This window comes from Haliaeetus albicilla, chromosome 8 (genome assembly GCF_947461875.1).
Source record: "Haliaeetus albicilla chromosome 8, bHalAlb1.1, whole genome shotgun sequence".
NCBI lineage: Eukaryota > Metazoa > Chordata > Aves > Accipitriformes > Accipitridae > Haliaeetus > Haliaeetus albicilla.
The window spans coordinates 7,880,329-7,896,664 of NC_091490.1; the positions used below are offsets into that span (position 1 = coordinate 7,880,329).

The 16,336-nt window shown below is 37.9% G+C and overlaps 1 protein-coding gene across 2 annotated transcripts in view; it reads left to right on the top strand.

Annotated features, from left to right (window-relative positions):
- FAF1 (Fas associated factor 1) overlaps window positions 1-16,336 on the top strand; it is a 177,194-nt gene that overhangs the window by 42,260 nt on the left and 118,598 nt on the right. For both annotated transcript variants that reach the window (XM_069788767.1, XM_069788766.1), the window contains exons 4-7: window positions 1,292-1,500; window positions 4,833-4,924; window positions 5,284-5,372; window positions 13,651-13,756. In XM_069788767.1, the coding sequence (XP_069644868.1) occupies window positions 1,431-1,500; window positions 4,833-4,924; window positions 5,284-5,372; window positions 13,651-13,756 (357 nt within the window). In that variant the 5' untranslated portion in view covers window positions 1,292-1,430. The remainder of the gene's footprint in view (window positions 1-1,291; window positions 1,501-4,832; window positions 4,925-5,283; window positions 5,373-13,650; window positions 13,757-16,336) is intronic.

Consider the following 16,336-nt stretch of genomic DNA (forward strand, 5'->3'; position numbering starts at 1 on the left):
GCCCCTTGTTTTATGAGCATAATATGTTTTTCTTTTCAAATATGGAAGGCACAATGATGGGATTTGCAATAGCTGTGTATAATTTCTGCACTTCTGTGATATGCATGCCATCCACATTTATGCTTTTTTAAGTTCAAGTCTCCTCTAGGTGACAGATTTGACTTGCTATAAGAAGCATTTCCACTGAGAGATCTCACGGTATCTTCAAGAATGGCAGAATGTATTTTTCAAATAAGTCCTGTTTAAGAATGGAAATGAGACAACTTAATCTCAGCATTTCCTAAATCCTTCTTTGCTCAGCTTGCATCCTTTCAGTGCGTACGTTTTATTAGCTTGCATCCTCCATCATGATATGCTGTAACTGTCCAGCACAGATAATCTTCCTGATAAGAACATCTCCAAGGCAAAGCTCTAGGCTTGCCCTGTGAAGTTGCTTGCCTTCCAGATTTAATTTCTGTACATCATAGTTTTTTTGACCTGGAGTAATCTCCCTTAAATTTCATGTTTTGTTACCTTTGTTTCTAATCCCAGTTACATGCTTCTTATGTATATCTCACTGAGGAAGATGAAGTGCTTCTTGGTAGTGAGGATTTCCCAGTTTATTCTGACCTGTAATGCTAGGTGTATCCTTGAACCAGGTTGGAGGTATCCTTATATGAATGTCCAAGAGGCTCGAAGGGTTTTTGAACTTAAAGGCAAGCTAGAATTCAGCATTGCGTGACTGTTGTACTTCTAGGTATTTTTTGCAATATATACCTCATTATCTTGATTTATTTACCTTAAGTACAAAACCATTTTCATATCTGACTTGTTTTCCACTAATTTGGTATTGGAAAATACCAATACGTGTGCAGTATTTTAAGGTTTATTTCTTAATTTCATTTCCATGTGATACTAGCCCAGTGATGTAGAAAGCTGGTCGTTGCCATGGTGCCAATTTTTATATGGTCACAGCACTCCTGGAACAGGAAATAATCCTTCTTCTCAAGATAATTCTGATATTAATTACATTGTGAACTTTAGACTGCAATAATGGCTTAAATCCTTGTTTGTCATCTAAGTTGTACTCCTATAGCACTTCTGAGTCACTGAAATGTTAATACTGCTGATACGAAAGTTATTTTCTAATTATTAACAAAACAGCATTCTCAGATGTGACAGTGTAGTTTATTCAAGAAGTGTGTGCTGTGGACCACAGTGAGTGAGTAATACTGTTCATTTTGCTTTGCTAACTTTTATTTAAACATATCAAGCTCTTCTGTTTAAACCTTCTTATCTGTATATCTTTCAGTGAGTACGGTGGAGACACTTTACATGGACCAGCGTATGGCCCCACAAGTCATTCTACAGCAGCTTCTTCAACTCCTTCCTCATCCTCAGCGTTTCGCCATGTAGTGCCATCTAGACAAATAGTGGAAAGACAACCTCGAATGCTTGACTTCAGGGTTGAGTACAGAGACAGAAATGTGGATGTAGTACTTGAAGACAGCTCCACAGTTGGTAAGGATTTGTAAAAATGAAATTAAAACCATTGTGGTAAAATTGTTAAAACAAAAACAAACAAAAAAGGCCCAGCCCGAAAAATCCAAATCCTAAAACAAAGCAAAAGAAAACCCCTCAAAGAAGAAAAAAATCCCCCAGAAGTAGCAGGCTCCACAGTTTCTAACCATTTTCAAATCTCTTTGCAGCTTTACAAAAGCAAAATTTCACTAATCTATTGTAACAGTTAGTGATCTATCAAATTTTTTTTGAAATCTAGTTTTTTGATGAACTTGCTTCAGAAACAAAATAGAGATTGCTGATTAAGTTGAGGCAAGAAAATTTAATTTGGGGTAGGATTAGTCTAGATGCAGTTTACTAACAAGCAGATGATCTTGGCATTTCCTTTTTGAATCAGTACGGCATCTCTTTCTGTGTAGGATTAGTGACAAGATTTAGAGGAATTTTAAGAGCATCGTTGCATTCTTTTCAATTTTTGTTTGACTTGTTTTTGCAAATAAAGATTTCTTTTATGATTTTATTATCTTTATCCTAAAACTGATGCATTTTGTAACAGTATGTTAGAAATATGCTATTGTTAGTATTGCAGAGCATGTTATTTTTTCTACTTTCCCCAAACTGTGAGTTGATTTACTTTTGCTAAGGATGAAGAATAGGTGGTTTTGGTTTTGTGGGTTTTGTTTGTTTGGTTGTTTTTTTTAGTGAAAAGTCTATACAGATCAAAATAAGGAACTACATGAAGAAATAGTTGATTAAAACAATTTTCAGTGCTGCAGCATAATGTCTGTGATGAAATTTTGAAATTGAAACTTTTGATCTTTGTCTTCTTAGCATCCGATTTGGTATTGGCTGGTGCCACCTAGTGGTGCTTAGTTTGAATTCCTGATTAGCCTTTCATGTTTTCCAGAGCACTGCACTGAGTGGTATCTGTGCAAAGCAGATCTAAAAGTCTGATCAAATCAGAATTTCGTAGCCGTAGTATTTTATTTTTTCTTTTCTTATTAACTTCCTTCGGGTATAAATGATTAAGCTGTAGGGCAGAAGCAGTCAACGTAGAACTTCTGTCTGTATCTTGGCATATGAAGATTGAGGGCAGCATTGTGTTTCAAGTCCAGAGAGAAGTAAGCAAGGCAAATAGTAGAATTTCAACCGTGGACTTCAGGAAAGAAGATTTTTGGCTTTTTCAGGGATCTGCTTGGCAGGATCCCATGAGAGAGTGCCCTGAGGGCAAAGGTGCCTAAGAGAGCTGGTTGATCTTCAAGGACAACCTCTTCAAAGCACAACAACAGTCCATTCCAACATGCAGAAAGAGGAGCAAGCATGGCAGAGGACCAGCACAGAAGAACAAAGAGTTTCTGACTAAGCTAAATGCAAAAAGAAAGTACACAGAAGGTGGAAGGTAGTGATGGGCTACCCAGGAGGAATACAGAGATGTTGCTAGATATGCAGGTTTGGAGTTAGGAAGACCAAACCTCAGGTGGAGCTGAAGTGACGGAGGGATTAGAAGGGCTTGTCTAAGTACATCAGCATGAAAAGAAAGGCTAAGAAAAATGTGAGCTTACTGTTAAATGGTGATTGCTGAACTTGGTCCCTGGGAAGATTATGGAGAAAATCTTTCTGGAAGCCTTTTCTGAGCACAGGAAAGAAAAGAAGGTGATTTAGGAACAGCCAGCGTGGATTTGCTAAGGGCACGTTGCACCTAATCAATGTTACTTGCCATTTATGATTTGATGACTGGGTCTGTGGACAAGGGGAGAATGGTGGATGTCACTTTGACTTTAGTAAGGCCTTTGACATACTCTGCTGTAGTATTCTTAAATTGTTAGGATAAGGACTGGATAAGTGGGCTGATAAGGTAGACAGATAATTGCCTGGACTGCTGGGCTCAAAGTCTGACTGGTGAACAGTTACTAGTTTGGGGATGTCCCTTGGGTTGATCCTGGGGCCAGTGTTGCTTAATGTCTTTATTAAAAACCTACTTGTTAAGGTAAGTGCTCTTGGCAAGTTTGCAAAGAATACCAGATCAGAGAAAGTGGCTGATGTTCTGAAGGGCAAGGCTGCTATTGAGAGGGCCCTGGACAGCCTGGAGAAATGGGCTGACAGGAGCCTCATGAAGTTCAAAGAAAGCAAAGCTGAAGTCCTGCATCTGGGATAGGATAACTTCATGTTATCCCATCTGATAACTGGCTGAGGGCTGACAGGCTAGAAAGCAACTTTATAAAAAAAGGGATCTAGGGGTGCATCAGAAGTGCACCCTTGCAGTGAAGAAGGCCAGCCACATCCTAGGCTGTGTTAGCAAGAGTGTAGCCAATGGATCCAGGAAAAAAATTATTCCCCTCTCATCAGCACTTGTGGGACTGCATCTGGAGCACTACATCCAATTTTGAGGTCCCCAGTACAAGGAAGATGTTGACATTCTGCAGTGAGTCGAGCAGAGGCCAGCAAGATAGTCAGGGGACTGGAGCACATGGGAACATAGGAGGAGAGGTGCAGAGAACGGGATTTATTCAGCCTGGGGGAGAGAAGGGGAGAGGTAGAGACCTTACTTCTGTCTACAATTACCTGCTAGGAGGACAGAGAGAAGATGAAGCCAGATTCTTCTTGGAGGTGCATGATAATAAGATGAGAGGCAATGGATGCAATTTGCAACACTGAAAATTCCTGTTAGATGAAAGGATTTTTTTTTTTTTTTAAGTTGTGAGAGTGGTGAAGTACTGGAACAGGTTGGCCGGAGAAGTTGTCAAACTTCCATCCTTAGAGGTGTTCAAATCCTTGACTAAACTGGTTTAATTAGACCTTTGAGCTGGGCTTGGGTTAGGTGAGCTCCTGAGGTCCCTTCCAGCCTGAATTATTTTATGACTGTAATAACTACAGGGAGAGGAGAGCATCGAAATGTGCAAAACATTGAAAAAGCTGTCAGAGCAGTTAAATTGTATGAACACTCCAGTTCTTTAGGTTAGGACTATTGATAATGGAATTAGGTATCAAAAATACGCACCTTCTTTATTGCTGGCAAAGTCCATTGCTCCAGATAGCATGCATCTGCAAATGTGTGTGTCTAGCATACGCAGTGTAGAACTGTTCAAATATATGTCCAAATCGTGAAATCCTCATGTGACTCTCCAAACGTTCACGCTTTCTGTGATTTTTTTTTTTTTTTGAGCTTCATTTGTCCTTTACTGTTTGAAGTGTATGTTACAAGGGTAACTAGACTAAGAATGGTTTTCATAGCAAATTTTTCCTTGCTCTTGTTTTTTAAGTATAACTCAGTACTGTTTGAAATAAAGCAGTAAGTGTGTATATTTAATATATTTTCTTTGTTTTCTCTTTAGGAGATATCAAACATATTCTAGAAAATGAACTTCAAATTCCTGCATCTAAAATGCTGTTAAAAGGGTGGAAGACTGGAGATGTAGATGATAGTGTAAGTTTTCAACTGTGTTTTCAGTTAACTGAGTTCAGAGTTTCAAACTGAGCATCTGTGGGTGGGGATTACAATGCAAGAATTGTGAGTTTCAAACAGTGTTAGATGTCTCGAGTGGCATACAAGGAACTCTTAAACTAAAACGTTGCAAAAAAAATCAGGACAAATCACTTTAGTTTGTGTTGGTTTTATATATAACACGGCCACCTACAAAAAGGATCTTGGGAAGTTAACCGTAAGTATATCTCAAAGCAAAATATTTGGTGGTATTGTAAATAAGTATCAATAATTAAAAGAAATTAAATAATGTGTCAGAATTGGTGAATGTTTTATATTTATAATGATTTTTCTCCCCTCAGACTGTTTTAAAAACTCTACACTTGCCAAAAAATAATAGTCTTTATGTTCTAACACCTGACCTGCCTCCTCCTTCTTCAAGTCATTCTGGGTAAGTCTTTTGGCCATAAATGCTACTTGTATGATTTGGTCTTGTATGGTTTTTATGAAGCCACATGTATCCTTGCAGGAGTCTGCAATCGGTAAATAGAAAGCATTTTCACCGCTCTAGTAAGCGTTGGGATGAACTACCTACCTCAGCACTTCGTTGTTGAAAAGAAGGTTGTTAAGTTTTTTAGAACCTCGGTGTGGTACGTGAACCACTTACGTACATGCAGAATTTTACACCTCCCAGATGCGATGACTTTTAACAAAAATCTAGTCCCTGTGGAAATGAGAGCGGGCCCTCCGTAGGTTCCTGCATTAACACACGTGCAGAATTTTACACCTCCCAGATGCGATGACTTTTACAAAAATCCAGTCCCTGTGGAAATGAGGGCTGGCCCTCCATAGGTTCCTGCATTATGTTGGTTCATTTAATGTATAAATCATGTAGGAGCCTTGTGTAAATCATTGCCAGCAGATCAGGATTTTCCTTCTGGAACGTTTGTTAGGTTATTTTGTCTTATCTTCTTGGGACTTTTAAAACGCAGGTAGATGGGCCGAGCAGTTGGTTTCCCCTCACGGAGCGGGCTATCTGTTATTGCCGATTGGCACGCTTCCAAAGTTAACGGCGGTGAGCGTTGGCATGTCCGTGATTACCGCTGAGGTCTGCAAACGAGACGTGACTCGGCCGAGGCGGGAATCGTTGCCCTGACGAAGCAAGCGGCGGTTCCCTCGCCCGCTTCGGCCTGGGCTCGTCCCTTTCCCGAGGGTCGCCCGCTGTGGCGGGAGCGCGGGAGGGTGCCCGGGCAGCCGCTAGAGGGCGCCCGGCGGCGACGCCTGGCGGAGCCGCGCGGGCGGCGGGACGGAGGCCGGGCCGGGCGGGGGGGTGGGGGGGCTGCGCGGGGAGGCTGCCCGCCGGTTGTGTGAGGAGGGAGTCGGTTTTCCGCCCTTGTGGCCGACCGGGGAACGTCCCGCCAACGCCGCGGCGTTGCTGGTGACGGAGATTCTTTGACAATCAATAGCATCAACCGACCGGTTTCCCGAGGACTAAAAGTACCTCACGTTTTACTGAAAGGTACTTGTGCACGTCAGCGTGTAGCCTGTGGAGGAAGTAAGACTGCTGATGTGCGTTATAAAAATAATGCTGCTTTCCTTTATTAAGAGAGGGAGTCGCGACACTGGAGCAGAGCGGCGGCGAGCTGTGCGTCGACTGGATGTGCTCTGTGTGCGCAAACAGGAGCTGTAGTTGTGTGCCAGGACAATAAGCCATTGTACTGAAGGACAGTGAAAATACTGTGGAAAAACACTGTAGATACTAATTGTTTGGGTCCTTTTTTTTTTTTTAAACCCTTTTCCAATTTCAAAATTTTCTACCCAGGTATCACTGTATATTGTGATTTGAATGTCTTTGGTTCCGGAAAGAAAATTGGGGTCTGAAGGATGTTATTTATTGCAACCGCAATGAACTATATAACAACAAACTGTTTAAAAACAGTTCTTGGGCTTTTTGATTGGATGAATAGTTTAAAAGAACTTTACGTGCTAGTAAAATCAAAGTGGTTTGCTACCTTTACAGTTTATACTTGTTTCATAGAGGAGATTAGTTCTGGGTATTTTTAAGATGAAGTTGGTAGCTTTGGGATAGCAAATGATGATTAATTAGTGGGTATTTAAACAAGGATAATTTGAAGGCTAGATCATCTCCCTGAAGTCATAAATTCTAGATGAAAGGGGAGGCTTGCCTCCAATTAAAGCATCAATGCAGATCAAAACACATCTAATTGAAGCAATGTACCAAACCCAGTTACACTGTTTACTGCCTACTGTTAGGTCAGTTATTATTCAGATTAGTTTGTTACCCACAATTTTTAAAAGCGCAATGCTCACATCTATTATTAATGGATGTTAAGGAACTTTGCCTCTTACTTTGTGAGTTCATCTGTTGTTTTCTTCAAATGCCATCTATTTTGAACTAAAGATAAATAGTCGGGATTTGAATATCTCCAGAAAGTGATATTTGAAAAGCCTGAGATTTCAGTACATGATATTTTATGTATATGCCCTTCTTAAAAGGAGCAGTCTGGTCACAGCTCTGTGAACTACAGATTGTGCCTGTTCTTGACACTGAGAGAGAACAGTGTCTGAAACATCTTTTTCTAATGTATTGGTACACAGGCATTGAAGTTTATTGTGACAGACTGAATCGGCTTAACCCAGAACTGACTTAAAACTAGCATCTGAATGTAATGGCAAAGTGATCCTGCAGTTTAAACAAGGAAGAATCTCCTGGGGTATCTTCGTTCATCAGTGGCGTATCTAAAGCTTTTATAGGTACTAGAAACCCAGTGAATTATTACTGCATGCTAGTAAATTGACGTGTAAAGATGAAATTTAAATGTCAAATACCACCTGTAAGGTTACATGCCCTGCTTCCACAATTTCAGTTGGCAAAGCCATACTTACCCATGCATGATATCCAGAGCAGTAACAATGTGTTCTACGAGCTGTGGAGGTAATGAAACCTGATTTCTAGTGAATTCCTGCCTCATCCCAGTGGCTGCAGTAACTCAGCCCTCTCACTCCATGCTTCCCATGATCTCACCTACCTCTGACACTGCCTCCAGTTCTTCCCAGATATTTCGTAGCACCTGTGCCATTTCCCCCCCCCGCATAGACAGTCAGCTTGCCCTGCCTCTGTTCTCCAGCTGAAAGCCAAGCAATATCGAAAGAAAGGAGACATCACATGCTGTAGGTAGTTCTGTAATCATTGGCTAGAAGTTGGCTGGATGGAGTATAAAAATACTATGCTTGTACTGCAGCCCTTTACTGAAGTGGGTAGTAATTTGGGTCCCTTTCCTCTATCCAGCTGTTGCTTTACACCCAGTCTTTGAGACCTTTATAATGCTGTCAGACCTCCTTGAAACTAGTGTATATATTCAAAAGTTACCAGATGGGACAGGTGGGTGAGAAAAACATGATTTCCTTTGGAAAGCAGTCTTAAAAGGAAAGGTGCCAAAGAATGTCCATCGTTTTATTGCCCAAGGGGAGGAGAGATCCCTTGCACCGGCTTTGTCAGATTAGATTCTTCACCTTCTCAGAGTGACTTCCTTCCCTTGTTGCCTCTGATGCTTCTTGAAAGCCGGCAATACAGAGTTCAGGGAAAAGGTTTTGGAGGATGCAGTAGAGGGCAGCATCAAAAGCGTAGGCGTGCGAGTCTGGCCACAGAGCTAGGTCATCCCGATCGTCTCTCCTTTCTGTCTTGCATACTCTGGGAGGCACTTTTTCTGAATTTTTTCTTCAGTTGTCATTTAATGGGTATAATGTATTTTATATTTATACTTCTTTGCTGAATAGCTGAAAGTCTTAGATATTTTATTATACCTGATGAACCATTGGAAGGTTCAAAACAGTTAAAACCTATTTGACCAGGTGCATACCTTGGCGATTATTACAGATAATGTATTTTTGCTAAGCAATTGTAATTTATTTAAGAAATGTAATAATCTGTGTGGATAGGACTAAAAAGCCCCACCTTTGATGTAGCGGGTCCATATATTGCTGAGTGTGTGTGTGTGTGTTAGATTGTTGCAGAGGAGTGGTGATTGTGGCATGGTGTCTTGTTGTACACTGTCAACTGTAGCAGAGTGTTAATTAAGAACGATGTAACCTGCAACTCCAATTATTAGTATTGTCTGTTTAGCTGGACAGGAGCAGTGCCTTGCTTTAGTTACTTTGAAAGCTTCAATAAGAATGGTAAGATTAATGTTTTATTTTCACATCTGCTCATGAGACAGTTTAAAAATCCTGAAGTTTAAAATGCAATAGAATGTAAACAAAAGGGCTTCTGCTCATTTACATGTTAGCCAGATTTGCTAACTGATTGCTGTTTGAACCTAATCTACCACCTCCTGCTGCATTAGCTACAACAAACATTACATTTACATACTGATTTCTTATTTTGTTTTAATGTAAATAATCTGTAATTACAGTAAATTTGGACTTCTGTTGACATGAGCTTGTATAAATCTGTAAGTTTAAAATGGAAATGTTAATTACCTTGTGTCATACCTATTTATATAAAATTCAGAGATTTTTGGGGGGAAATCTCCATGTGAGTGAGAAAACATATTGCCTAATGGGAAATACTGAATGTATTTCATAAAAACTTAGAGAACTGAAATGAAAAGGAGCATTTGCTGATCATTGATTAAGGATATACTTTTGGTTTCAAAGCTTAAAATATTACTGAAATTTCAAAGAAATGCTATTAAGAAGCAAAGTATTACACCAGAAATTAAAGCATTAAGGCAGTCGCTTATCAATAGATACAAACAATCTATTTTATATATTGTTACAGAACAATAGAAAAGCAGTAAATCTGGAAGCTTAAAATATAATAAATATCAATACTAATACTATCTTGCTTCAGCATTACATAGACTGACTGAGTAGTTGCTGTCCCCTAAGATTAGCATTATTTGCAGTTACACATTTTTTTGCTAAATATTGTTTCTGTTCTTAATTTATTAGACTTGTGGTTTATAAATTGTGCTGTATTGGGATTTGGATGGAGTAGCTAGTGAATAAACTCTTTCCAGACTCTTAATTGAGTTTTGACATTTTGAGTTTAGTGAAAAAAAAAAAAAAAAAAAAATCTTGCAACTTCCATTGCTTGAAATTTAAGTTTGAAAGAGGAGCATTTTTGTTTGCATATTGTAGTTTCAACACCAGCTGAATCCTGGTCCATCACTGAGGTTTCTGTGCATTGTGATAATGCCGATAACCGATGCTATATAGGCAATCCATATGAAATCTAAAACTGGTCCAAGTCCCTCTTTCTAGAACTGTTCAGAGCAATGACTGCGCTCAGGTCTATTTTCTTTTGTCTGTTCTTGGAATTTTTTTTTGGGTGTAGGCAGAGTTCCTCTACTGGAAGATTTGTGCCCAAAATTACCATCAAGTTCCCTTGCCTCCTGTGCTGAATAGTTAATGTATAATAATTCAGCTGAGGAGAAAAAAAAAAAGGCAGTATATAACCTATCAGCAAATGCTTTTGAAAACTAGGATTTGCAGTAGGGGAGAAATGGTGCTGGTAAGAGTGGCCTACTTTAATCCTGTTTCTAGAATTTGATTTTCTTTTCCCACTAATTAATTTTCATATTAATTAAATTCTGTTAGCACTGATGGGGAAAAAAAAAAGAAAATCTGTCTTGACTTTAATGGTTTAATGGGACCTGGGGTTTGGCCCTGATTTTTATTTTTATTTTTTTTTCTTTTAATGCAGATGTTTCATTTGGAAGATTGTAGTCAACTGATAACATTTGCAGGAAAATGAAACTGCTGCAAACACTGAAGCCAAAATTTTAGAAATGTGCATTGTGTTCAGTCTTCTCAATACAGTTATGTGCACCTAAAAAGAAATAAAAGTAAGCTTCAGCTTACTGTCAATGAGAAGTCTCCTTTAAATACACTTATTTTGTACATTTGATCATAGCCTTAATGGCTGAAAATACAATTTTAGGGGAAGGTATGTTTTGGAAGCGGAGTTCTATTGGCACAAATAATTTGGGGTAATCTACATCTCTAGTTGCTGGAGGGAATTAATACCGGAGAGGACTGACATCTCTGGTTGTCCAGCTACATGTTTAGACCAACCCCGTCCTGCAGAGGAGCGTTGGTATGTGTAGAAGTGATTGGCACAAACTGCCCATCAGATGTGCCATCGATTCCTCCTCCCATTGACTTTCTAATGTATGTGGTCCAGGTCTTATGGCTGTCTGACCATATGAAATTTTGATATAGGAACTCAAAACCATTAGGTCAGCTGATGACTGCATTTCTGTGTAAGCAGAAGTAATATTCCTCATTATATTATTTTTCTGAAGAAAAGGTGAATAATTAACCATGCACTTTAATTGCTAACACTTTCAAAACCAATTTTTTTCCTCAAATTTTCAAAGTGTGATTTTTTAAAATTTTTTTTTTCTTAGCCAGCTTTATTTTCAGTCTCTTCTTTGACTGTATTTGGCTATGAATATGTACTGAGAATTTGCTTGTTAAGAACATTCAGCTTGTGTTGTTTAGAAATCCAAAAAGTAGAGGTGTCAAAATTGTTACTTACTTCAAAAATTGAGGCTTTTAATTTTAAGGCACTTCATTTAAATTAACTGTGTTTGAAGAGTACTTTTTCCTTTTCTAAGTACTCTCTGCTATCACATCCAGATGAAATAGAGAAGGGGAAAAACCTTTCCTACAAACAGATGCTTTTTATTAGCATGCTGTATTTTGGATAGTACTGAAGTATGTGTATCATGCATACCTTGAGAGACTGAGGGTTTGATCGAACAAGCCTGTTTTCATTCTGTGTTTACATCAATTACAGAATGAAAACGTGAGTCATGTTATCAGTTAGCATCTACAGATTTTCAGATAGCTATAACAGAGCCCTGTGTGATTCTGTATGGAATCCAGAGCTATTCACATATGCTGTAATTAATGTTTTCAGAGCAATTAAATATGTCATTTGCCTCCAGTATTTGCTGAAAACAAATAAAAAATCAGAATCTGAAAAAGCACAGCAGGATATTTTAGTTGCTACTGAACATTTGCCAAAAGAAAATATGGTTATGGCAGTGCTAAACTTACTGTTAACAGTCAAATTAGAATTACTTTTGAAAATAGGCATACAACTTTTCAGGACTTTTTTTTCTCTTTTGAAGGACTGTTAAGTATTTTAAATTTTTTTAGGCCTTTTCTTAAAAGATTTTGTGACAGGTGCAGCTAACTTCATGTTCAGCGTAGATGACTGACTTCAGTTACATTTGTAGTGTCTCATATACTTGATCATATGTAGGACTGACAATGAGTTAAATTTATCTGCCATATTACAAAACCATAAAAGACGAGAAATAGCACTTTGTGGTTTTGTTTTGTAGTATGTAATTATTACGTTTAAGATGTCACAGAATCCAAATTAAGTTGCTGAGTGAAGATATTTTTGTAAGGTAATTTTTCTTGAGATGTTAAAGCAAATTGTGCATCTCTTGCTAAAGCATCCAGTGAGTATTGCATGGGTTCCTTACCATCTGAGCAGCAAAACGGCAAACCAGTAATTCCAGTAGAAGTTCAAACTAACAAATCAGGCCTCAAATAATCTAGCAGTTTTTCTTGTCGTCTTGTATCTTAAGATACAGCTGTGCTTATCTGCATACAGAATTTGTCCTTTATTGCTAAGAGGAATGGCATGTTGAAGTGTCATGGAACAGTGAAGATGTGAAGGAAAAAAAACCCAGCCTGTCATTCTTTTAAGAGTATGTGATAAGAAAAAAAAGAATCAAATAAGCCCAATTTAATTCCATATGCCACTGAACTGCATGTCAAGTCTGCATAAAAATATATTGTTTAGAAACCCAACCTATGTTACAATGTTGCTGCAGTTTTGTAGCCTATATAAGACTTGTCCAGAGCTGTAATTGCCGTGTCTATAACAGAAGTCCTGCCTTCTATTTTAAAAAGTAGATAGCTGCATAATTTTGTACCTAATTAAGCAAACAGGATGCCTGTTTAACATCCAGATGTTTTTTTACCAGGAAAATTACAAAAAACCCGCCAAGTTTGTGACAACATGAACGTATAGTTGGCCTGTTTAATCTGTATCTTAAGGTGTTTTTTTTTTTTTAATTCATATGGTTAAAGGTGTTTTAATGTACATTTAAAACAATTTGAGCAGAACTAACTTTTCTAAATGCTCAATACCCACATGAGAAATTTTGCTGTGGTTAGTTTTCCAGTTCTAATTAGCTGGGTTTATGTGCTTTGAATGAAACTAAGCAGAAGAATTTCCGTTTGGTTTATGCTTCAGGTTACCCTACAGAAGCAAAAGCATGCTTTGCCTTGTTCTACTTACCATCAGTTTTTAATGCGCATTGTAGCTTGATATTTTGTCTGGTCATCAGTATGCTTATAAGCCTGGTATTAATGGCATTATGAGTGCTAAATATACCCAATGTTTGTGGAGATAATGTGACTCTCTCGATTTTGAGAATACTTAACATTAGAAGAGCTTTAAAGGCTGCAGTCACCTTATTAAGGAAGGAGTTCAGGAATGGCCTTTGGTCATTCTCAGCATGCTTCCTTGCATTTAAGAGTGAAAAGAGAGATGATAATGTTGTGCCTGGACTTGTCCATGTAGAGTTTAGGGTACCCTGGGGTTTTTGCATCTAACTGTAAAACAAGCTATAACATGCTTATCCCTGATTTTCTTGTTTTTCTTTCAACCATTTCAGGGCCCTGCAGGAGTCATTAAATCAAAACTTCATGCTGATCGTCACCCATCGAGAAGTCCAGCGGGAGTACAACCTCAACTTCTCAGGAAGCAGTACCATTCAGGAGGTGAGTGCTGTTTCACAGCTGAAGAATAAATGTAGCTCATTATAGCTAATACTAGCTCTGTTAAAGAGGGTTTACATGGTCTTGATGGGTATTCCTTTATTTTATTAGTCTTTGTTGTTGTTGTTGTTGTTTAATCAACTGGATCATCAAGATTGCTGTAATTTGATTAAAGAAATTGGCCTAAAAAAGGTTTTCTATTAAATTATACAGAAAAGATGTTGCTTTTTGCATTGTAGTAGCAAAATACATGAACAGTGTTCAGTGAGTTATTCTAGAGTGATGAGGAAAGGCAGTTATTCAAATTACATTTTAAGCCCCTTGAAGCTCCCTCTGTCTTCCCTTCTTTTAACCAGCTCCATCTCCATTTTGTAGGCACATCTACCATTACTGGTTGCTGTCACAGTGCTGTAATTCTTACTGGCTTGGTAGCCAAATGGGTTTGTGTATAATGGACGTCACTGCCATTCTGTAGAATGGCCAGCAAGGGGTGATATTGTAGAGAACTTTGTCAGAATTAAGTCCTATGGGCACAAATATCTCTAATATGACTCTGGACTCTCTGAATTTAGAACAAGCAGTCCTTGCGTATTTTTAAAACTCCCTTCTAAAGCCAAAGGTTGCTGTCTAGTGCTCCATGGTGTGTCTAATGCCAGATGTTTTGGATGTTATTTTCCATATAACCCACTAACTTCTGGGAACATGACAAACAATCTAGAAATGTGAGTCTTCAGAATTCACATTACAAAATAGTAAGATTTAATGTTTGCTTTTCAAATTAAATGTATGTTTGCTATTGGTCTGACACTTCTCTCAGTCTTTTAGGGTTGAACAGATTTTATTGCAGTTTTTCATGTCACATGCTGACATTGTAGACAAAATTATTTCAAGTTCCGTAATATTAGCTATAGGAGCAGTATCTCATACAACAATGAAAAATGATCATTAACTGTTTTCATTGTGAATCCTATTATTCTTAAGATCTAAATTCTGATCTTTCCCCTGCATGAAAGCCTGTTTTCTACTTTACCTTTTTAAACCTATCATAGCAAGTTCTGGTTGTGGTTTGTTTTTTGGTTTTGTTTTTTTTTAAAATAATATAAACAAACAAACATACTTGCATCAGTTTATTTTTGAGGGGCCAAGCTCTGACCCTTTACAATTAAAAATAATATTTATGGCAATAAATGATCAGAATATCTGTTTTTAATTTTAAAATGGTGAGATTCTAAAAGAAAACACATACGTACATATTGGCCATTTGTTTTTTATCTGTGCTTATTAATTAATACTTTGCTGGTTGGTCTTACCCAGCTTAAAGGAACCAGAAAGCTGTGACAGTGCATGGGAATCTAGCCTGCTTTTACATGTACTGAAGTTTTCTTGTTGGTAATGGTAGGTTACAGTCAACATGTTAACATAGGAAGTCACTGTAATTTACAAGTCAGTTGTGATTTTCCCCGTTAAACAATCAAAATCCAAAAAAATCCTGCCACCCCATAGCAAGTGTGAGCCTCAAACCTTTCTTTGCTTTTCTGTCTTGTACCTAAGTATTGCATCCAATAGAATGTATAAAATTATGAAGACATTTCAGAGACTAAAATGAAAAGAGAACTCCGGACCTTCTTGTGCAGCTGATGCTGAACAGGTGAATATGTCTGGCTGTGCAGAGTCTCGTGGAAATCACTGGGGATTTGGCTGAGGTAAAAGGGTTGGTGAACATTTGTCTAATTATAGAAAACAAGCACTGTTTTGTTTGTTAACTCCCTAATGGCTTTTTAATTCAAAAAAATTTTTTTTTCTTTTAGCATAGAGTCAGCATTGTAACAAATGATTGATGAATCTAGTTAGCCTGCATGATTTGGAAGAATTGGTGATACCTTTCCTTCTCTTCTCTGCCTTGTCTCTCTCCTCGCCAGAGACTGTTAGATTTTTTTTTTTTTTTTCTTCAGTCTCTTGTTCACACTTTAACAAATTAATAGTTTACCTTACTTCTGGTATATTTTTGTAATCGTGGAAAAGCTCTGTGTGAGTTGCAGTTGCCGACCACAAGAGGGCAGGAAGGACTATTCAATTATTACCTAAAAATGCCGTTCAGTGTTTTCAAATTAGCTTCTGGTATATTAACAAAAAGGAGTATAATGGCCAAGTTATTGTTTGATTTACAGATAATTGGCATATTGCAGGGAGGAGACTTAATTTCACCCTTTTAAATTAAACAGGGAGATTTAAAAAGACATAAAATATTCATTAATGTTCAGTGATTATAAAGCAGTGGCATATATTTATTCTACCTTTATTACTGTTTCGATGGGAAAATACTGCAAATATTTCAGAAATCGACTTGGCCATACTGACAAGTTGAAATGTTTAAGCAGTGTTAATGCAATCTACTCACACATTATATCCTATGCAGAAAGATTCAAAATGACTACATCAATTATTAAAAGAAATATTTAAAATTCTATAAATGTTCTACTGCTTGCCACAATTGCGTGCAACTGTCTCTCCAGGGCCAGGTGTTTAGTTTGTTGTTATTATTAGTACTGCAGATTTTAAGGAATAGATATTTTTTCCAAGTGT